This window comes from Bubalus kerabau, chromosome 4, assembly GCF_029407905.1.
Source record: "Bubalus kerabau isolate K-KA32 ecotype Philippines breed swamp buffalo chromosome 4, PCC_UOA_SB_1v2, whole genome shotgun sequence".
NCBI classification, from domain to species: Eukaryota; Metazoa; Chordata; class Mammalia; order Artiodactyla; family Bovidae; genus Bubalus; species Bubalus kerabau.
This window is the reverse complement of record NC_073627.1, coordinates 27,787,556-27,811,330: the sequence shown is the minus strand read 5'-3', so window position 1 is coordinate 27,811,330 and position 23,775 is coordinate 27,787,556. Positions and strand designations below refer to the sequence as shown.

The 23,775-nt window shown below is 49.4% G+C and overlaps 2 protein-coding genes across 2 annotated transcripts; one reads left to right on the top strand and one right to left on the bottom strand.

Annotated features, from left to right (window-relative positions):
• On the bottom strand, window positions 1-9,181 carry SGCA (sarcoglycan alpha). The gene is made up of 10 exons (XM_055576180.1): window positions 9,109-9,181; window positions 8,145-8,267; window positions 7,886-8,040; window positions 7,638-7,710; window positions 7,117-7,315; window positions 6,523-6,685; window positions 5,370-5,578; window positions 5,143-5,169; window positions 430-622; window positions 1-161 (listed from the first exon to the last, which is right to left on the bottom strand). Exons 1-9 carry the CDS (start codon window positions 9,143-9,145, stop codon window positions 442-444), a joined length of 1,167 nt encoding a protein of 388 aa, XP_055432155.1. The 5' UTR covers window positions 9,146-9,181; the 3' UTR covers window positions 1-161; window positions 430-441.
• On the top strand, window positions 3,883-4,524 carry LOC129649134 (spermatid-specific linker histone H1-like protein). Its single transcript, XM_055576181.1, has one exon. It carries the CDS (start codon window positions 3,946-3,948, stop codon window positions 4,456-4,458), a length of 513 nt encoding a protein of 170 aa, XP_055432156.1. The 5' UTR covers window positions 3,883-3,945; the 3' UTR covers window positions 4,459-4,524.
• Window positions 9,182-23,775: the final 14,594 nt, after the last annotated feature.

Here is a 23,775-nt window from a genome sequence, read left to right as displayed (position 1 = left end):
GGCAGGTATTTATTCTGGGGGTCCTGATCCCAGACACCCTCACCCCATGCCATCCTCCAAGCTTGGGGTCCAGAGGGCCAAGAACTGGAGTCAGGAAGAAGGATGTGGTCATGGTCATGGCTGCTCTGTGAGTGGGGAGAGAAGGGAGGACAAGGCCAGGGCTGGAACGGGAGCAGCAAAGAGAAGAGAGAGTGGGAGTCTGTGAGAACCAGGCCCCAATTCTCCCGCTTTCCCCACCCTGACCCTTGGACTCTGAGTGCTTGGCACTGAGGGCCACGCTGCTGGCACTGCTGAACCACCGTCCCACCGCTACCCTGGGGGGCAGACAGCTTTGTGTGCCCCTTCCCATCCCCCAACCCCCTGCGACAGCCTTGAATTGGAAGCTGCATTATTCCCAGAAAGAGGCTGGCACTGCCCAGCTGGACCCACCTGGGCTGGCCCTCAGTGCTGGTCGAGTATGAGGGGCACCTGAGCGCTGTCCACTTGCGGGGGCAGCCGCTCGCCTGTGTGCACATTGAACATGGGCAGGGTAGAGAGTGGCCTGGGCACCTCTCGGCTAGATGCCATCTGTCGCAGCTCCTCTGTGTTCCCACGGATGGTGCAATGGTGGACCATCTGGATGCTAGGGGCACAGGAGGGAGACATACACGATGAGGGGAGGAGGATAAACAGGAAGTTCTTCGGTGCCAGCTCAGTATCCAGTGACTGAGGCATAGGCTCTGGGTGCAGACATCCTGGGTTCAAACCTGTGTAACCTTTGCACGTTGCTTAACCCCTCTGTGCTTCAGTTTCCTCAACTGTAAAATGAGGATAATAAAAGAACCTACTTCCTAGGATTGTTATGGGGTTTAAATGAGAAAATACGGGTTGGGTGTTCAGAAAATTGCCTGGCCTATGGTAAGAGTTCCTGAGATACTAAGACATGACTAGATGCCCACAGTGGCATGGATTTTCAGAGGCCACTGTTTGCTAGGCTCTATGCTGCTGCTAAGTCGCTTCAGTCGTGTCCGACTCTGTGTGACCCCATAGACAGCAGCACACCAGACTCCCCCATCCTTGGGATTCTCCAGGCAAGAACACTGGAGTGGGTTGCCATTTCCTTCTCCAATGCATGAAAGTGAAAAGTGAAAGTAAAAGCGAAGTCACTCGGTCGTGTCTGACTCTAGCGACCCCATGGACTGCAGCCCACCAGGCTCCTCCGTCCATGGGATTTTCCAGGCAAGAGTACTGGAGTGGGGTGCCGTTGCCTTCTCCGGCTAGGCTCTATATGGTTTCTATATTCTGATGGTCCCCTGGGTCCCTTCCAGCAATCAGTTTCCGATTCTAATGCTCTCTCCCTTCCCCATCATCCTCATTTTAGTCTGGCAAACCTACCTCCTCCACCTTTTCCTAGCTTTTGCCCAAGTTCTTTTCCTGGTGGAGTTTGACTGCTTATGTTTTGGATCCTCAAACCTTGACCCTCTCCCACCCTGCCCCACACTGCCCCCAGCATTGCTTAGCTCAGATGCTAAGTCTTACTTCCTGTCTGTGTCTGAGACCTGGTCTCCTTGAGGCGGGAACCAGGCTCCACCCTTACTGGGCTGGAAACCCTAGGAGGGGCTGAATGAACTGACTGCCACACCCATTAGCAAGGCCCTCCTGAGCTCTAGATCCAGTTGCCTCTAGGAAGGCTGAGCCTCCTTCTCATCTGACATTCTCACGGGCTTGTTTTCTGCTGTCCGGGAGCAACTTTAATTCATTTTGAGTAGGGTAGCACAGTGATTATGCATGAGGACTTGCTTTGGGCCCTGAATGTGAGTTCCTCTGCTTACTGGTTGTGTTACCGTGTGTGAGTTATTTGACCTCTCTGCCACCATTTCCTCAACTGTAATAAAGCTGTTGTATGAATTAAATGAATTAATGTAAGAAAAACATTTACATGTACAAGTCAGGATGCAGCCAAAGATAGCTATTATTATAGGGAGTCTTCTGTTGCTATTTTTATCACTGGCATTATTACAGTAGGTCCACTGATGAACTTGGCCTCCAGTAGAAGGACATTTCCAAGCCCTTTGGCATGAACCCACCCACACTGGTGGGCTTTTCACAGACCCCCTGGTTGCCGGGTCAGACAGACAATAAGAACTGGTTTTCTTAAAGGGGTGGGGGCCCCAGGCAGGGTGGAAGCCATCCTTCTTACCGCTGGATTACTGATCAGATCCGGGAAGGGAAAATGTTTCCCATCTATATCCCCATCTCAAGTAGTGGACACAGACTCCGGCTGGAGTCTGAGAGATAAGACTAAAGGAAAGATTTTCTAGCTTCCTGCTGAATGGGCCACTCTCCTCCCCAGAGAAAATAGAACCAAGCACTTTCTGGCCAGCGGAAGGAGGTGGAGCCACTCTCTGAAGGCGAGGGGAGGGTCAAAATGAGCTATTGAGTCTGGAATTTGGCAAGCAGGGTTGTCCAAAACACAATTTTCCATTCCCAGGCGAAGGGAGGCTGAGACGGGAAGGGAGCAAGAAGAGTGTGGAAGTGGAGGCAGCCAGGCAGGTAATAATCTCGGGTGGGGGAGGCCTCAGCCGATGGCCCCTTCCCCACCCCTAGCCCCACATCTGGGTCTCATTACTCTGGCAACACACACAGGTGGAAAAATGGTCCAGGGACGTGTTTTCCAGAGCAGGAGCAGAAGTCAGAGCCACAGTGCCCTCCCCCACAATCTTTCCACATCAGCACTTGGGCAGAAAAATGAACAGGCAGGCATGCTCACACGCACACACACACACACACACACACACACACAGAGCCCCTTGAGCCCTGCCTCTGGCACACAGCTCACAGGAGAGGGTTGTTGGGCTGGAGAATGTTCTGACCAATAAAGTCTGATGCAGGTCAAAAACAGGCAGCGGATTCACTATTTTGGATGATTTCAATTTCCTCGAACAAGCAAAAAGAAAAATGAATAAAATTGGACTTTGTAGAAATAAATCAACACAAAATCCACACCAGCAAGGGCTAATACCACACACACACGGTAAAACTGGTTATTGACTCAAAACTGATGGAGGAAGCATATTTTCCTGACCTCAGCAGAGCTAGAAAACTGACCCAGGAAAGCTGGACATGGTGGAAAGTAACTGGTCAGAAGAGAATATTCTCAATGGCAGAAGATAAAATTGGTCAAATTTGGCACAGGCCAAAAAAAATTGAGGAGGAAAATCTAAAACTTACATAGAAAATCACTGTTCCCAATAGGGGAAAAAAAATCTATGAAATAAACATGAAAACAGAAAAGAAGGAAATCCTTTTTATTACTGTGTTAAAAAAAAAAGTTGATCAAGGAATTAAATTAAGATAGATCAAGGAATTACATTTCTGTTCACGCTGGGAAATTTATTCCCCATAAAAATTCAAAAATGTAGGTATAATACTGATTCTAAAAAGTTTTGTGTTCTTCAACCCAATGAATTGAGACGGTGGGGTTTAAAATGGTGGGTTTAAAACTGGGGTCTTGGACACCCTAAAATCAGCTGGTGAGCAATACACGCCACATGGGTCCATCCGCCTGACTCACTCAGCCACAGCCCTTCTTCCCAGGCTACCTGACATGCCAGATGCCCACACTCTGTGGTACCTCCCCTCTGCCCCACCTAGGGGGAACAGTGGGTCCACTGTGACCTCACCGGATTCTGGTGGCCTCACAATGTCCCCCTGAGGTCACTACAGAGATAACCTTACCGCCCCCTGCACCTCAGGCAGAAGTCTGCCAAGGCCAGCGTAGGTGATCATCCACGGTCCTCTTTCTGGCCACCCAGGGCAAGGCTCGGGCCAGAGCCCTACAGGAAGCCTCTGAGGGAACCAGGAACTTGGGCGCACCTCCCGCACCGAGGAGCAACCCAGGAGAGACTTCTAGCCGCCATCCTGGAGGTCCTTGCACCCAGTTCCCTTCACCCACCCCAGGAAGAGATGCAGAAAGACACTTCGCTGCCACCCCCATCTGGGCCCTTGGATTCCAACACTGCCCTGGGGGCAGGCCAGCAGGCCAGCTCCTCTGGACTCCCAAGCAAGAGCAAGACTCGGCGCCGCACCAGCCCCAATCCCCACCGGAAGCCCAGCATATCCAAGGTGATCCTGGGGTTCGTGGCAGACAAGGGGGCAGGCAACCGCGTGTCCCTGGCCGCCCTGAAGAAGGCTGTTGCCACCAGGGGCTACAACATGACCCGCAATGCCTGGCGCTTCAAGCGAGTGCTCCAGGGGCTGGTGGACAAGGGCATGCTCAAGCAGGTGACAGGCAAGGGGGCCACAGGCTCCTTCCTCATGGGCAAGAATCACACCTCCAAGTTTAAGCTCAAGGCCAAGAGACGGCGGCAGCCTGGGCAGCACCAGCCTGGGCAGCGCCAGTTGCCCGTGGGCTCCAAACCGGGGCGCAAGCGACCCATGAAGGGGGTTCGCAGGGCGGCCAAATGCCGCCGCAGTTAACCAGGAAGGTTGGGCAAGCAGGCAGGGGTGCCAGGCCCACCATAGGCTCAGTGCAGTGAGAATAAAAGGAGCCTAACATTTCATACCTGCCTCCTGGAATCTTTGGGGTTCAAGGGAGTGGGAGAGGAAGAGGTCTGGGGGCACACAGGAAAGGTAAGGCCAGGGGTGGGGGAAGCCTGGTCAAATGAGGGTAAGATTTGGGAAGGGCTGGAGAAATTGAAAGCATCCAGATATTAGCTAGTCCAACCGCATTATCTTGTAGGTGAAGAAACTGAGCCCATCACAGTAATTATGCAGCAGAGCAGAGCCTGGAACTTAAGTGTCTGACTCACAGTGACGTGTGGTTGTGTGTGTGTGTGTGTGTGTGTGTGTGTGTGTGCTGGTGCACACACTGGAAGCCTTGTAAGTTGCTTCCCAAACCCTTTCCCCGAAGGTGGCAGCAGACCCCTAAAACCTGGCTAGATCCCCTCTCCTGTCCCACATTAGACTCTTCCATGGAGACCAGAAAATGAGAAAGCCAAGCCAGGATAGGTGGGATCCAGCCCCCAGCCAGCCCAGGATTGGAGAGCACAGACTAAGTGTGACCCCATTATCTGGGATTTGTCTGCTGCCCATGGAGGTTGAAGGGTCCAGCTTAATGGTCCAGGGGGGCTCCCACCCAGCCCCCAGACTTCTCCTACTCACTCAGAGGTGGCCAGGTCTCTCTTCAGCCTGTGGAAAAACAAGGGAGGGGATTAGCTATTATCCACACACCTCCTGGTGCAGGCCATGCAAGGGGCCCCTGCTCTTTTCCTGGCTGAGGATTCCACTCTTGGAGGGATCTGGGTCCCCGGGCAGCACAAGTGCCACAAGGAGTCTACAGTGTGAGCACCGGCCTTAGTGCCCTCCCTGCCCTCTGCCCCCATACTCACCGTCCCTCCCGCCGGCAGCACATAACATAGGCCAGCAGCAGGGTCAGCAGCAGGGCCACCAGAAGGGGCACCAGGAGGGTGACGAGTGCGTCGGTCAGGAAGTCTCGGGCTGTGGCCTCGGTGGGTGGGCAGAAGAACGGGTCGTGCTCCAGGATCCCATCACCTGGAGCAGGTGCCTCGTCTACAGGCTCTGGCACTGACTTGTCCACCTGCTCAGGAAGCCGAGGGTTGATCCAGGAGTGGATGGCTAGACACAGAGACTCCCAGGGCATGGAGCAGGAGTTCTACTCCATGAAACTGCAGGGATTCCTCCTGCTTTGCCTCTCCCAGCTCATGTGATTGAGTAGGACAAGCACTGGTCTAGAAACCAGGAACAAAATTCTAGGAGAGGCAGAGCCATACAGTGGTTAGAGTAAAGTCCTCAGGTTTGAATCCTGTTTCAGAAAACTGCGTTGCGATGATTTACCTCTAGGTGCCTCGATTTCCTCATCTGTAAAATTGGGGTGCTAATAGTGGTACCCGTCTCCCGGGTGGTTGTGAGGATAAAACACACGGATTGCATAGTGCCTTATCCATAGCAAGTGCTCAAGAATATTGATTACCAGTTTCCGGCCGCGCTATTGGTCAAGCTACAGGAAGGGTTCCTAGCCCTGGGAACAGGATCTCTAGGGACCCTAGACACCTCAGCTCCATATCCCAAAGAGCAGAAGTGAGCATCTTTGGTTTATAACATGGGGGTGAACTATCTATTCCACGTTGCAAGATAATTTGCTAAGTGACACCTTAGAGGAAAGTAAAGGAAACGGAGCTGCCACACAGAAACCCTAGGTGGAGAAAGAAGTTTGGCAGCTCTCCTGGGAGTGACTGTTGTAGGTGTTGAGTTGGGCACAGCTGGGGCTCCAGAAGCTGGAGATCCCTTTGTCTGGATTATGGACTCTATTGCCCTCTTGTGGGAGAAGGTAGAACATCAGTGGTGTGCATGTGTGTGTGTGTGTGTGTGTGTGTGTGTGTGTGAGAGAGAGAGAGAGAGAGAGAGAGAGACAGAGGGAGACAGTAGAGATAACTGGAGTAACAGAGAGGAGCCAGGAAGGTGAGGATGGAGGAGACCATGATGGGGGCCCTGTCCCGCCTCCACTCCCAGAGCCCTCCTCACCAAAGACACATTGCACCAGTCAACCCGGAAGTGAGGTGCCAAGGTGTCATAGCAGGACAGTAGTGGAGGCTGGCCCTGGGCACAGCGAGCGTGGCTGTCGGGGGACGCCACCATCTTCAGGCAGGTGGAGAAGGGTGAAGCAGAGCCCACCTTGATGTATACCCTGGGCACAGGTAGAAACCACTGTTAGATGACTGAGGGTGCCACTGAGCACTGGAGATTTGGGGGTCATGGCCACCCTGAGATCTGGGGTTGTGGTGAGAGTATACAGAGCACCCCAGTCTTCTGGGGACCTTGTCCTCCCGGCGATATCTTTTAATGGATAAATCTTTCGTGTCCTAATGGACACCAGGAAGTGCAAAGTTCAGGGTTACTAGGGTTTGGGCCCTGGAAGGGCGAGAGGAAGATGGAATGACCAGAAGGAAGTGGACAGTGTGACATGATGCTGGGAGGTAAAGATGGGCATGGTGAGCATGCAAGACAATGGATAAAGCCCCACTTGGAAGTTAGGGAGACCCATGTTCTATGCCCACCACCTAGACAAAAGGCAAGTGGCTCCCTCTTCCAGGAAGCCCTCCTGGGCTGCATACCTACCCTTCCTTGCGGCCCTCAATAGGAAGGGGGACTCGGCCCCCACGGTCCAAGGCAGAGGTGATGTTGACCAGCTGGAGTTCCGCTGGCTCCCAGAGCCCCCCCAAGGCTGTGAGGAAACGGCTGGCAGGTGTCGAGGGCAGCACTTCCTCCACATCATGGCTGCGCACCAGGAACTCAGCCTGGTATGGCAGCAGGGGGCCTGGGAGGACCAGGTGGGCGCCTCAGACTGTACCCAGCCCCCCAGCCCTGCATGGATCCTCCCCCCATCTAAGCTCCTCCCCATAACCTCTCAGCTCCCTTCCTTCTTCCTAATACCTTCTTCTGCCTATATCACAGGCCTCAAACACCCTTCCCCGACACCCACAGCCTCAACGACTCGCCTGTCAGCAGAGCAGCCGAGAGCACAACTCCAGTGTTTTCAGGGTGTCCTGCCCCCCACTAGTTGCTTCTACAACTCTTTCCAGGGGAGATTCCCCCAAGACTGGCATGGCGGGGTAGAGATGGGACAGAGCTGGTGGTACCTTCTGGGTCCCCAATCAACAGCACCAACATCTGCTGGGTAGTGTTGAAGCTGTCCCGATTGTATGCTGTGACCTGAAGGATGGGGTAGGGGGCTGAGAGGTTGGGTTGGGAGAGAAACGTGGTGCACCTGGGCCTGGTGAGAGGAGACTGAGGAGCGCAGCACATTAGAGGCACGCGATTCATGCAAATGAGTGAACGCTGGGTCCCTGCTGCATGCGACACAGCCAACTGGGGCCCCTGCTGGTACCTCAATGATCTGGTGTCCACGATCTTCTGGGGTGGCGGTGCCATAGAGGAAGCCAGGCTGGTAGGGGCTGCGCTGGGTATAGCGGAGCCACCGAGGCAGGTCTGGGTGTCCCTGGAGGTGGGCGTGGTAGGTGATAGGGATGGGGGCTGAGACAGCTGGTGGAAGGGAGGAGAGGGGATTGGAGACATGGCAGCAGCCTTCCCCAGCCCTGGGGCAGGCACCCCCCAGCCACCCCCCGTGCCCCTCAGGCCCCTCTCACGGAAAACGTGCTCAGGATGCTGCAGGAAGCTTTCGTGGTTCAGGGTGTGTACAAAGATGCGGCCCACAAGTGGGTGCAGGGTGGTCTGCTGGGCCTCGGTGCCCCCCAACCCTTCCAGGAGACCTGTGGGGAAACACGACCCCAAACACAATGGCCCAGTCTCAGTCCCAGCTGGGGAATAAAGTCCCCTTTCCACCCAGTCCTTGGTGGCCCTGAGAGACCAGAGAAATGTGTGAGAGGAGAGGGACAGCTTTGCTGGCTCCCAGGAAGGGCGGGTGAGGCCCTGACTGTGCCATACACTATCAGTGATGAGACCCAGACCTTAGTTTGGTTTGGATTCATGGAAGCCCCTCACTCCTCATTTTAGGCCCAGTGAGAGTCACAATGGGCGAGGATTAATGTCTGGCTGAGAGGGGTGTGGGGTGTGTGTGTGTGTAAGGGCACTTGGAAAAGAATTCCAAGCTGACTATCTGGGAGGCTAGAGAGGAAGGGAAGAAGAGAGGGAGAGGGAAGGACCCCTTGCAGGAGGCAGGTAGCCACTCTAGGGCCTCCCCTAAAATGCAGGGGGAATAGGGTCCACACCAGAGTCCACTAGGAGCTGAGCAAAGGGAAGTCTGAGCCTGGAGGCCTAGGGAGAGGATCTGCCCCAGCAGCCCTCACACCTTCCCAGGGCCAAATTTAGCCTGGACCCAGAAAGAAGCCAGCCTAGCCAGCTCATTAAAGGGCCCCAGCGCTCTGGGCCTGTGTGGTTAAGGCCCAGGCTGACACCCCCCTCTCAGAGTTCCCAGCTCCGCCCCCCGGACACCTCAGCTCCCAGCCCCAGTTTCCTAGAGCCCCACTGACTGTAGAATTTATACCCCAAAGTCCTTCTGGCCTCTGCCTCACCCCACCAACCAACCCCTTCCCTGAGGAACTTCTCACTACCTCAACCTGGGCCTCTCCCCTGAAGAAGACCCCAACTTACCCACAAGGAGAGAGATCCAGATTAGCGCTGCTGCCATGGCTGCCCCAGCCTGTCCCTGCCTGTGAGTGACAGAGACAGGAGCAGGGAGGAGGCGGGGAGAGGCCCGGGCAGGTGTCCCAGAGCAGCTGGGCTGGATTCAGCCAACAGGGCCCTCCCCATCCCCACCCGGAGCAGGCACTAAATCTGGGGTGGACCCGGTCTTCACATGACAAGATCTCTCCAATCATCCCCTTCCAGGGCCCAGAGTGTATTTTCTAGATCACCAACCTAACTGCCTTGATTCCCCTCTTAAAACCCTAATGATTCCCATTGCCCTGAGCTCCCCAGCGGCTGATGGGCTTCAGGCCCTGCCTGTACCTGACCATGCTATCTAGAATCCCTGCCTCTCTTCACTACCCCCACCACACACACACACACACACACACTACCACAGGCTTCCGCCCCACCTCACTCTGTCTATACCCCTCTGTGTAAGCTGTCCCTTCTACCTGAGTTCCCTTTCTGTCCTCATCCTACCAGCAAACTTCCACTTACTTTTCAAGACGCAGCACAGGCACCCCCTCCTCTCTGAAGCCTTTCTGTCCTCCATCCTGCCCCAGGCTGAGCGGGGCTCCCTTTGTCCCTGTGCACAACCCAACCACACAGCATTGTGGGTGGAATGCGATCTTATGATCTTTGCATCCCTGGACCTGTGTGAGGTTTCTTTCTGGCCCTTGAGACAGAGGGGGTTGCCACCGAACCCACAAGCAGATGCCCCAGGCAAGGACATCTGGGATCTTCCCTGGGTTAGCCTGAGGGGGAGGGTGTGGGCCTGCAGACTGGGGTGACCCATGGGCAGCTTAACCCAGTCCTGGTCCCATTCATCTCTCCCATATGACCATTCCACCTGTCCCAGGATAGCCACAGATTCCAAAATGAGCGTTCACTCAGGCTGTCAGACCAGGCAGGGTATGTTTCAGAGTCACTTTGGCACCTCTCTGCCTTCTCAGAGATGAAGGGCAAGAGGAAGAAAAGAGGCAGAAGAAAGTCAGAGAGCTCTGGGGGAGCAGGCAGAGGTGCCAGAACCTGGCTAGTTGCCCGGGCCTCAGCCCCTCGGTGGCAACATGTGATTCCCTCCCTTCCTGGCTGCAGCTTCTCCTACTATTTTTAGAGCCACCCAATTGTTTTAAGTTGTCCCAGCCCTCAGTTGTCTTAAGGTGGCATTGCCCGAACCCAGTGTCACCAGGCTCACTGAGGCCAGCCCTTCTTATTGATCCTTCTCTCTTTTCCCAAAACCAGGGGAACCAGGGACTGGGCCAGGAGCCAGCTTAAAGTGCCCTGAAAGTCTCCACTGCCCCACAGAGGATTTCCCCACCTCAGGGCTATCCAGATTGCAATCTGCGGCTGTAATACTCAGCACCTCTGTCCTTTGAGGCCTAGGGGTAGTGAGGACCATCACAAGATCTTTAAAACTATTTTGGAAAATTTTAAATAAAACTAAAGTATCCAGAATAATATAATGAACCTCCTTATATCTATCACCGAGCTTCAACCATGGTCAACCCACGGCCGATCTCATTTCATGTATATACTTCCCAATTAATTTCCTCTGTCAATTTTTCAAGAGGAATTTTTGAAAGATTATGACTTTTTAAAAACATAGCCATGCATCCAGTTCAAGATGGCAGAGTAGAAGGATGTGAGCTCATCTCCTCCTGCAAGAGCACCAAAATTGCAGCTAGCTGTTGAACAACCATTGACAGGAGGACGCTGGGGCCCAAAAGAAGATAACTCACATGCAAAGACAAAGAAGAAGCCACGGCAAGATGGTAGGAAGGGCACGATCATGATCAAATCAAATCCCATACCTGCCAGGTAAGTGACCCACAGATTGGAGACCAATAATACCAAAGAAGTTCCTGCAATACTGTGAAGGTTCTGAACCCCACGTCAGGCTTCCCAGCCTGGGGATCCGACAAAGGGACTGAGAATCCCCAGGGAATCTGGCCTTGAGGGCCAGTGGGATTTGATTATAGGCCTTCCAGAGGACTGAGGGAAACAGAGACTTCAGTCTTGGAGGGCACAAATAAAATTTTGCTCGCACCAAGACCCAGAGGAGAGGAGCAGCGACCCCACAGGAGACTGAAGGAAAACTAGCTGCTAGTGTTGGAGGGCTGTGGAGGCGTGGGCTGGCAGGGGCTCGCCACAGGGACGAGGGCACTGGAGGGTCCCTCTTGGCGTAAACCCTCCTGGGTTTGCCATTAACCCTACCATAGAGCCCACAGACCGGAGAGCTAAGTCACCTCAGGCCAAGCAACTACCAGGGAGGGGTTGCAACCCCACTCATCAGCAGATAATTGAATTAAAGCTTTACTGGGCAAGGCCCTGCCCACCAGAGCAGTTTTTCCCACTGCTAGTCCCTCCCATCAGGAAGCTTACACAAGCCTCAGCCTCATCCATGAAAGGGCAGACAGAAGAAACAAGAAAAAGCACAGTCTCACCGCAGCTAAAACAAACCATGTTACAGAAAGTTAATCACAATGAAAAAGCAGAAAGTTATGTCCTAGATGAAGGGACAAGATAAATTCCAGAAAAACAACTGAATGAAGTGGAGATAGGCAACTTTCCAGGAAAACAATTCAGACTAAAGATAAAGAAGATGATCCAGGATCTTGGGAAAAAATGGAAGCAAAGATTGAGAAGATGCAAGAAATGTTTACCAAAGACCTAGAAGGATGAAAGAACAAACAAGCAGAGATGAATAATACACTGGAAGGAATCAATAGCAGAATAACTGAAGCAGAAGAACAAATAAATGACCTGGAGGGCAGAATGGTGGAAATCACTGCCAAAGGACAGAATATAGAAAAAAGAATGAAAAGAAATGATGACAGCCTAAGAGACCTCTGGGACAACATTAAATGCATTCACATTATAGGGATCATAGAAAGAGAAGAGAGAAAGAAAGGACCTGAGAAAATATTTGAAGAGATAATAGCGGAAAACTTCCCAAGCAGGGGAAAGGAAATAGTCAATGAAGTCCAGGAAGCACAGAGAGTCCCAGGAAGGATAAACCCAAGGAGGAACACATCAAGACACATAGTAATCAAACTGACAAAAATTAAAGACAGATAAAATATTAAAAGCAACAAAGGAAAAATGATAAATAACATACAAGGGAACTCCCATCAGGCTATCAGCTGATTTCTCAACAGAAACTCTACAAGCCTACAAACTCTACAAGAAGGGAATGGCATGACATGTTTAAAGTGATGAAAGGGAAGAAACTACAAGCAAGAATACTCTAACTAGCAAGACTCTCCTTCAGATTTGATGGAGAAATCAAAAGCTTTCCAGAAAGGCAAAAGTTAAGAGAATTCAGCACCACCAAATCAGCTTTACAACAAATGCGAAAGGAACTTCTCTAGGCAGGAAACACAAGAGTAGGAAAAGACCTACAGAAAATAACCCCAAAACAATTAAGAAAATGGTAATAGGATCATATATATCCTATTATGTAAATAGATTAAACACACCAACTAAAACACATAGACTGGCTGGGTGGATGAAAACGTGTGTATGTATGCACTTCCAAGTCCTAAGTCACTTCAGTTGCATCTGACTCTTTGAGACCCTCTGTCCTGTAGCCCAGGATAGGCTCCTCTGTCCATGGGACTCTCCAGGCAGGAATACTGGAGTGGGTTGCTGTGCCCTTCTCCAGGGGAATCTTCCTGAGCCAGGGATTGAAACTGTGTCTCCCGTAGTTCCTGCCTTGCAGGCAGAACCCAGCCAAAACCCTGCTTGGGACTTGAACCCACGTGGCTGGGATTCAAACCTAGCCAAAACCCACGGAACTTGGTTTCAGGACCTAATGAAGCTGGGGTTCTTGATGAGTCATCGCAGAAAGAATTCAGTGAGAGACAAAGTGACAGGTAAGAAGTGGATTTATTCAGATACAGAGAGAAGCACACTCCAGAGACAGAGTGGGGGCCATCACAAGTATTTTAGAAAACTTATTAATTTTTGCCTAGCTAAAAAAATTATGACATTTTTGATTCCACTTGTTTGACTTAGTATGAATAGAATGCTAAATTTCTAATTAAAAAATAGATATGCAACTAGCAACAGAGATTTACTGTATAGCACGGGGAACTGTAGTCAATATCTTATAATAACCTATGATGGAAAAGAATTTCAAAAATAATATAAATTTTATAACTGTATAATAATATAATTTTATAACTGTATAATAGCTATATAACTGTATAATATAAATTGTATAACTGAATCACCTTGCTGAGCACCTGAAATGCTGTAAGTCAACTATACTTCAATAAAATGTATATATTTTAAAAAATAACTGCAATGAATATACCTAATCACACATTCTACGTAAGGTTAATTCCTTAATATCAGATCTATAGAGTTCAAATTTCCAATTTTTCATACATGTCTTTTCTTTTTACAATGTATTTGTTTGAATCAGGATCCAAATAAGATGTATACATTGCATGTATACATATACATTGATAAGCTTCTTTGAAATCTCTTAATCTATGGGTTCCCCCTTCACCTATCATTTTTTCTCTCTCTCTCTGGCTTCCCTTGGGGTAACCAGGTCATTTGTTGTGTAGCCTGGATTTTGCTGATTGCAACTCTACTGTGTTCTTTAACATATTCCCCTGACTACTGTACTTCTTGTAAATTTATTTCCTGTATGTTGTTATGTCTCACAAATTGTAGTTGGGTTGAGATTCCTGATCAGTTGTAGGTTTCACTTTCTCTGGCAAACCATTTCAAAGGTGATCATAGGAGCCCATCTTGAGCTTGTGATTGGTCCTATTCAGCTGGGGCATCCATCTAGGGAAACTGGAAGGTCAGTTCTGCATCTCAGTCTCTCAACCGTGTCTACAAAAGCCCAGTCCAGAATCCCATGCCTCTGCTTTCCTCCTGCTGCGGGGACACTGACTTCAGCTGGTTGATTTTCTGTCCTTGCTGCTTTGCCATCCGCACCTGTTTCCCCAGCTTTCTGCCCTATATTGGCCATTCAGTGTCTCAGTTTAATCCCTTTGGTCCTTTGTCCCTGTCTGTCCCCATCTCCATCAATGTTTGCTGAATAAATGATTAATTGAATATCATCTCCCCAATTCTCTCATTCCACTTCCGTCTCTATGAATCTGTCTCTTGACCTCTGAGCCATATTTTCTTCATCTGCATCTAAAACGGAGGTTTAGATGTCATGAGGGACAAAGGAAAGGGATTATCGTCATTGTGATCCCACCGTCGCATCCGCCTCCTAGACTCCACCCACATCTTTTTCTCCCGCATCCTCTTCTCTGCCCCCAGCAAAACAAAGGGTGCGATCTCTCATTCTGCCACGAGAGGGCGCATTCGTCTGTTCCAGCCCGGACCTGCGCCTGCGCAATATTGGGCTGGAGCTGGGTGGCCAGTCGGAATCTCAACAGAGCGCCCCGCCCCGGGCTAGGGATACACGTCAGAGGCCCTTGCTGAGCGCGGCGGCTAGAGGGGACCTACAGCCTCTTGTCCTCCCCTTCCGGGTCCAGAGGATGTTCTCCCCAAACACCAAAACAGTGAGGAGGACCCGAGGGGAGGCAGGGGACTGGACGCAATGCCCTCTTTCCTACCTTCCCCATCATCTATATCATTCCTCGGACTTAAAAGGACAATTCCATTTTTACCCACCCCCACGACATTTGGGGGAACCAGCCTGAGGACCTAAGTGTACCCATAATACCCCTCTCCCACTCGGCCTTTTATCGGTGACCTTGTCTTCAAAGGGGTTCCTTGAGCCTCCTGACCGCCCAAAGCTATCAATCTTGAATCTGAGGAGGCCAGAGGCCACCCCGGCCAAACATTTTAGCTTACAGAGGAGATAACAGAAGGAGAGGGTCTGCCTGAGCTCCCACAGCACAGTAATCTGCACAGCTAGATCTCTGGACTTGGAGCTGAGTCCTACTCAGACACTCCCTTTCTGTAAAGTGGGGGCAATAAGGATTGATGGGATAATGGAAGTGAAAGTGCTTTATAACCTGTAAAACTCTGGAGGAAGTAAGGGGGCTTTTATTTATTTATAACTGACAGTGCAAGCAACAGCTGCCCAGGGTCAGCCCCCTAGCACAGCCTGAGAGCTGGGAGAGGTGAGATTTAGAAGCCATCTCTTGTAGAGGATTAGGAGATAAACAAAATTTCACTGTCTTGCCAAGGACTTGCCAACATGGGCCCCAGTCGCACCAAAACCAGGACGAAGGTAGCTGAGGTCATCACTGAGAAGTAATAGAAGTGCCAGGGCAACGACTTCCAGTGAAACGTATCTCCATCAGGCTGCAGGAGGAGAGAGAGATAATTACATGCCTGAGGCCTGGGGACCTGGCTCGAGAGATCACAGAAGTATTGTAGATTCTGACACTAAGGAAGTGCTGAAGCTCTTGAACTTCGGCAATCTGTTCAAACTGCAGGCCACTCAGCCCACAGTTGGGATGCATTTCACAACACCACATGGAAACTTTTGACTCTTGCTGCTGTACTTTAGTATTTTCACCCTAAACCTTGGACAAAAAAAAGAAAGGAAACAAAGTCTCTGACTTTTTTTTTTTTTTGCGGATGGTATGATTATTTATATGGAAAACCCAAGAGATTCCATAGGTATGTTGTCACGAGTTACTCAGAGAGATCAGCCAGGTTGCTGGACAAAATTTAACATCCAAATTCAAATAAAATACAGAATTCAACAGTGTTTCCATACTTAAGCAATATTTATTAGAAACTGTAATATCTTTTTAGAAAGAAATCATACACAAAATTAAAATTGTACAGAACCCAGAAAAAAAAACTTAGAAAATATATTAAAAGACATTTATGAAGAAAAACTAGGCTATAAAACCATAAAAACTACCAGCTACAAAAGGATTAAATTGAGCGATGGAGAGATATATTAAGTTTAGGGATGAGAAACTTCAATGTCACAAAGACAGTTCTCTCCATAAAAATCTGCTGATTCAATCCAAGCCCACTAAATATTGCAACAGGGTTTTTCAGAGAGCTAGGCAAACTGATTCTAAAATTCATATGGGAGAGAAGAGGACCAAGAAGAGATTAGACAATTCTGAAATGAAGACTTATTTGAAAGTGATAGTAATTAACACAATGTGGTATTGTTGCTGGGCCAGACAAAGAGATCAATAGAATAGAGTGCCCAGAAACAGATCCAAGCATATGTGGGAATGTGATTTATGATGGCAGTGGCCTTGCAACTTAGCGAGAATACACATTTCAATAAAAAATGTTGTAACAATTGACTTTTCATCCATAAATATTAATTTCAGATGGATTAAAGATCTGAAAGTGAAAGACAAAACTTTAAAATAATTAGCAGAAAATGTAGGAAATCTCAGAGAAGAAAAGTTTTCTTAGATGAGAGACATAATTTATAAAAGATCAATTTCACTACATCACACACACAAAAAAAGCTTTCTTCTATGAAAATGACATTATAAACAAAAGACAAGCAACAGCCTAGATGATAATATTGGTAGTACAGACAGCAGATAAAAGGTTAGTATCTGGGTATTGGTCTCCTACACATCAATAAAGCAAACACAGAACTTTTGAGTGCCACACCAAATGACATTCTTTTCCTTATTCCTAGCTAATAGACTGCTGATTCAAAAGTCAAGGGTCTAGGCTTTGGATGAGGTTGGACTTTCCCCGTCCCCAGCAAGTGAACAGTGATTGGTCTAAGGAGACCATGCTGATAAAGTTCCTCTGGTTAGTGATTGGTTTAGATATAGACATGTATACAGTTCTGTCCACTGAGACCAGAGGGAGATCTCTTGTGGGACTCTGGAAAAAAAAAAAACACTGAGAAGAGAGCATCATTTCTTTTGCTTCTGGACATTGTTGTCTGCATGAGACACCCAGGGAAGAGGCAGCCATCTCGGACCATAAGGGGGCCAGTCTGGGAAGCAAGAGAGAACCTCTTCTTTGATGTCACACTTGAGTCTCTGAATGAACCAAACCTAGGACTCCTTGTTATGTGAGATAATATAACTCCCTTTTTTTGCTTCAACCACTTCTAACTGGACTTTCTGTAATTATATCAATAGTTGCACTGGGTAGCAAAGGATGTGGATGTAAGCAATTTGCCTGGAAGAAACCCAGACGGCCAATGAGCATGGTAAGATGCTCTGCCTCAGAGGCAAGGAATGCAAATTCAAATGAGATACTACTTCACACCCATCAGATTAGCAAAAATAGAAAGTCTAACAAAAGCAGATGTTGGCAAGGATGTGGTCAGATAGGACACCTTATACAAATGCTGGTGGCAAGAGCATAAACTGGCTACAGAACAGCTTAGCAGTGCCGGCCTAGGTGACACTGCGCCTGCAGCCCTGGCTTCCTGCTCCGCGGTGTATGCTCCAGAGATGGGTTCAGATGAGCATAAGGATGCTCATTACAGCCCTGCTTATAACAGAAAACCAGAAACAACTCAAAAGCCCATCAGTAGAGGAACTGATAAATAAGCTGTGGCTTGTTCATATGATGAAATAGTAAACAGAAGTTAAAATCAATGAACCAAAGCCACATATATCGATGTGGCTCCATTGTGAAAAGCACCTCAAGTGAAAAAAAGACACAAATTATACACACAGCATGATGGTCTTATATACATCTTAATAATACAGAAAGCATTATTATATGCTGCTTTATGAATACTTAAATATATGGGAAAAAATGAAATTATGGGCTAGACTTAAAAGGGAAGGAAATTCTGACATATGTTACAACGTGGGTGAATCTTGAGGACATTATGCTATTTGAAACCAGTCACAAAAGGACAAATATCATATGATTCCATCTATAATATAGATTATATATGATGTACCTAGAGTAGTTAGTTCAGAGACAGGAAGTAGAATGGTGGTTGCCAGGGACTTGGGGGTGGGGGCCTGGGGAGTTACTGTTTAGTAGATAAGAGTTTCAGTTGGGAAAAGGATAAAGTTCTGGAAATGGAAAATGGTGATGGTTGCCTAACAATGCGAATGTACGTCATACCTGTGAACAGTACACTTAAAACGGTTAAAATAGTGATTTTTATTTTATGTATATCCGACAATTAAAATGGTAATTTAAAAATTCTGGACCATAAAGGATGCATTCCAAATTTTTGAGAGTGGGTAGAGTTGGCAGTGGGACTAGGGAGCCAGAGAAAGGGGTTTCAGCTAATTCTCATGTTCTGTTCTTTTATTTGAAAGACACTGCAGCAAAAATGACACAATACAGCAGGATTTTTTGTTTTGTTTTGTTTCCTTTTGGCCACTTCCTGCGACGAGGGATCTTATTTTCCCAACCAGTACCCCCTACTTTGGGAGTGCAGTGTCTGAATCACTGGACCACCAGGGAAGTCTCTGCTGGTACCTATAAATAAATTCTGTTTGTGGACTTCCTGGGGGCTTCCCAAGTGGCACTAGTGGTAAAGAACCCACCTGCCAATGCAAGAGACAAGACAGATATGGGTTCAATCCCTGGGTCAGGAAGATCCCATGGAGAAGGAAATGGCCACCCATTTCAGTATTCTTGCCTGGAGAATCCCCTGGACAGAGGAGCCTGGCAGGCTATAGTCCATGGGGTCACAAAGAGTTAGACACAACTGAAGTGACTCAGCAGCAGCAGCAGCAGTTGGTGGAGCAGTGAATAAGAATCCGCCTGCCAATGCAGGGGACATGGGTTTGATTCCTGGTCCAGGAAGATTCCACATGCTTCAGAGCAACTAAGCCTGAGTGCCACAACTACTGAACCTGCTCTCTAGAGCCCAGGAGCCGCAGCTGCCAGGCCCACGTGCCGCAACTACCAAGGCCCCTGTGCCTAGAGCCTATCCTCCACAACAAGAGAAGCCACCCCAATGAGAAGCCCGTGCATCCCAATGAAGAGTAACCCTCTCACCCCCCACCGCCCACCCCACTCACCCCAACTAGAGAAACCCCACACGAAAAAGTAACGAAGACCTGCCTCAGCCAAATTTTTTTTTTTTAATTGTTTGTTATGTGATTCTTTTTCTTTTTTGGCCCCTAGCAGGGATCGAATCCAGGCCAACAGCAGTTGAAAGCACCACATCCTAACCACTGGACTGCCAAGAAACTCCCTGAACTTTTCTTATTTTGAAAGAAATTTTTCAAACTAAAAGTAAAAATGTAGGTGTGTAAATTCTTTTCTCTCTCAGAACAGAGAGTTCTCTAAAGTAGAACTGCCCTGAAATGGCAAGATTTGCCACCCCAGTCCTCACTGTCAAGGCCACCTGAAGTGCAAGGGGTTTAGCATGGAGCCTTAGAGCTGAGCTCCTCTTGCAGAGGGCACCTGGGCTAGGCACATGCAGCCCACTGAGCCTGGTGGAGTCAGTTGGCAGGGAAGCTGGCAGGGCCAGTATCTGCTCTCCCTTGACCCTGGGCAGGTGAGGCAAAGGCTGACAGGAAGATGCCTTTTGAGAGCCAACCTCTTTCCCAGGCACCCACTGCAGATCCAGACAGCACATGAAAAATAGAAGCCAACATCAAAACCCGGGAATGTGTAATAATAGCACTTGGAGCAGGCAGGAAAAAAAAGAGTTCTTCGAATCTGCTGATGACAAAATAACATTGCTCAATCTTTCCGTTTTTTTTTTTTTCCTTTGACTTCCTTGCATATCTCTCGAGTTCCCATAGCTATGGCTGTCTGCTTTACAAAATACATATTTACAAGCCCTCTAAGCCTGGCTAAATATAGCCTTTTTTTTTAAAGCAACTGATGATTTGGAGAAATCTTTCCTCTGTCCTATCCTTTCCCTGCCCCCAACACACACACACACACACACACACAGCCTGACTCCTCCTTCTAGGTCTCCTTCCTAAATCTCAAAGATGTATCTGAACTTTCCAAGTGACACTAGAACAAAGAGTGGAGGGTGAATGAAAGAAAGAGGGGGCCGAGCAGAGGGACCCAGGCAAGGCAGTCTCCCAACTGTGGGAGAACCTCAAAGAATCCCTCTCTCTGCAGGGGCACTGGGGGCCTTGAGACACTAAGAGGCAGGAATGAAAAACCCTTTGGGAGGTAGAGAAGCAAAGTCACCTTCACTCCAGGGATGATCCCAAAAGATTTGGAGACAAGGTGTGCTTATATTTCAGAATCTCATATAATAGACCTTAAAGGGAAACGAGAGGCCCCACAGTCCCGTGGAGACACAGGTAGAAATGCAAATATTGATGCCTCTTTTCAGCCACACACCCCTACACATGTATACACATACCCTGACATGTTGGATAGCCATGTAATCAATAACAGCCAACACACCAAGTTCAGACATTCAAATCTGGACAATTTGATGAAACTGAGGCTTAGGGAGTAAAACAACTAGCCCAACCAAGGTCGCTCAGCAAGTGGGTGGAAAAGTGTTAGTCACTCAGTTGTGTTCAATTCTCTGCGACCCCATGGACTATAGCCCACCAGGCTCCCCTGTCCATGGAATTCTCCAGGCAGGAATACTGGAATGGATAGCCATTCCCTTCTCCAGGGGATCTTCCCAACCCAGGGATCAACTAAAGTTTCCTGCTCTGGAGGCGGATTCTAAATGGATGGAGCTAGGGCTTAGTTCATGCTAGGGCATGTAGCTCAGAGGGTAAAGTATCTCCCTACAATGCGGGGGACCCAGGTTCCATCCCTGGGTCAGAAAGATCCCCTGGAGAAAGAAATGGCAAACCACTGCATTACTCTTGCCTGGTAGGCTATAGTCCATGGGGTCGCAAAGAGTCGGACACGACTGAGCGACATCACAGGGCTTAGTTCAGACCTTATAAACTTCTGTCTCTTTCCTCCAAAACTGGAAAGTCATTTCCCACTTCATGTCTCAGCCTTCTTCATTCCCCCTGGGAAGAGGTCAGCCAAGAGCCACTAAAGCCCCATCAACACTGACATCCTGGATTTGAGCTCTCCTGTATGTAAAATGTACTCACAGGCAAGCCTTTCCAGCATCCTCAAATTAGCCCAAAGCTCTGGCAGAGGAGGACAAAAGCAGAGGGGTTGGAACAGGGGCCACTGGCTCACCACAAAATGACCAAAGAGCAGGGTCTAGGCAGCCTTTGCTCAGGTGACCCTAGCCATGGAAATACCACTTTCCTAGGTCGAATCTCAAGACCCCAGGGCTGGAAAGAGAAGGCAACCTTGGCTCGCCCACCCCAGGAGTCCAGGGCATTAAGACCTCCAGATTTATTTATCACAAATCAGTTCTCTCTCTGCCTTCCTCACCTGTCTTTGCAGTTAACACCTGGTGTTTAAAATGCAAGCCTCAAGGAACAGTCTTAGAAGGCCCTCCTCAAATTTGAGGGTAGGTGGGAAAATAAGGAGGGGCTTTATCTGGAGGAAGTTTGGGTTCAAATTATCTCCCCCTAAAGAAGTCTCCAGGCTTTTTAGCAACAGTTGGAAAAGGCACACACCCTATCTTCTGTGTTCCATCCACTTTCACTTCAGTTTACCCTTACTGAGCACAGAAAAGCTAAGTGATTTGTCCAAGGTCACACAGCTAGTAAGTAGTGGATCCAGGATTTGAACTCTGGCAACCTGGCTCTTGGGCCAGCTTTGGGAACCATTCATTCTATTCTATTTCACAACAGAGCTAAGGAAGGGTTAGAAGACTACCAGGCAACCACACAAAGGATAAAGGAGAGAGAAAGAATGGTTAAATTACTCTGGGAGCTGAGTGAGGATCTCAGCCTGAGGAATGAAAATTAGGTTCAAACCCTTCAGTTTGGGCGTAACCCTTCCCAAAGTAACCGTTCTCCTCACCCTCCCCTTTCTGCAGGTGTGATTACTGCCTCAGGCAGGCTGGGATGGGTGGAGAAGATAACACCCCATTCCCCACCCCTCTCACAGGCTAGCCTGCCTGGCGCCTGACCCCAGGGAAGGACAAGCTAAAGCACTCATTGCTTCATAAAAGCTTCTTTGGGAATCCTGGCTGGGGTGGGGTGGGGGGGGGGGAGGGGAATGGTCACTAGCTAACTGGGAGCCCAGGAAATAATGATCCCCTCTCCTTAGCCTCAGTCATCTGAGCTCTGGGCTGGCTCCAATCCTCCTGCATCCCAAAGTACTTAAAGGGGTTTTACTCTTGGAAGTCTCAGGACAAGGGAGACCCAAGCATCCCAACAATTAGAGTTCAACCCAAGCTGCTGCTGGAGATGTTGTTGGGGGCTGGAGCTGGGGGGTGAGGTGTCCGCTGGGCCTGATAGTTGGTTCTTAGCTCCTCCTCGCATCCTTAGAAGCTGGCTTCCCCACCTGGCCAGAAGCGTGGGCACAGACCCCTTGGGCTGGGATCAGTTTGAATGACTCATCAAAGGGTGTGGGAGATTCTGGGCAGAATAGCCTGGGGCCTGAGCCCTCCCTCAATCCACACAAGTGCTTTTGAGGACACTGCCCAAACCCTCAACTAGTGAGACTTCTGTCTCACCCAACTTTCATAATGAGATTGGGGGCGGGGCCTGTAGGTGGGGAGGGGCAAGTCCCAGACTTGAGCTTGGAAACCCAAGTCACTGAAGCTCCTGCTCAGAGCCCAAATCTTCCCTCTCCCTTAGCCTCAGGATTGCCAGCCTCAAGATCAGTCCTGTGGCTCCTGGCCCCTCCCTGTCCCAATATTCAGGGTTCCCAGGAGGCGTCCGACATCCCATCCCCCACGAGCTTTTGCACGTGCTACCCAGTTTATATCCCACAAAACCCACACACATCCCGACGGTGGAGGAATGAGAGAATTCCTTTGAACAGCCCTTCTAGGCAAGGGGGGCGGGTAGTGGGAGATCGGAAAGAAGAGGAAGAGGATGGAAGGGAAGAGGGAGGGGGAGGAGGCAGAGGCTGCAGGAAGGCCCGAGATGCAGGAAGCAGCTGGGAGTGGGGGGAGGCTTTGTGCCTGTGGTGTTCTCTGGGTCCTAGGGTCCACAATGTTCATTATTTTCTGGGATCTGTGGAGTGAGGCTGCGCATCTGGATCTGTCATGGCCAAGAGGGTGGACCTTCACTCCCAGGCCCTGAGCACGGGTACAGGGCAATCCCAAGCCCTTTGTTATGTATGGGGGGTTGAGGAGAGTATCAAAACAGCTGCCAGGTCAGCGGACGCAGATGTCACTGCCACCCTTCCCCCTCCCTCCCTACATTCACACTTGCACACTGTGGCCAGAATCCTTTAGATGAGAGATAAAAGCTAGAGCTCTCACTGGTGAAACTCGGGCCCCGGGCCTCCAGAATTCCTCCTTCAAAACTCCTTCTTCCTGTTTGAGAGGCAGGAGTGCCCTAGAAAGGCCCTGAAGATAGGGATTCCACCCCTCATTTCCAACCTGGGCTCAGGAGAGGCACTTGATAGCATACCATCTTCAGAATTCCAGAGGGCAAAAGCCAGCTTCAGGCGGCCACCTGGGTGATGAGGACCATTCCTTTCTTCCCCTTTCTCCTCCACCACGAGACCAGCAACATTGGGCCAAAGTTTCACACCTTAAATAGTCCCTATTGTTCAAATGCAGATTCCAAGGCCAGCCTCTGAGATACCGCTTCACAAAGTCTGGGGGAGGATCCAGAAATCCGAATTTTAAAAAAGTTCAAACTAGGCAACTCCAAGAACCTTGAAGAAAATGATCCTTTGTTCCTCCCCCACTATTCCCCCTCC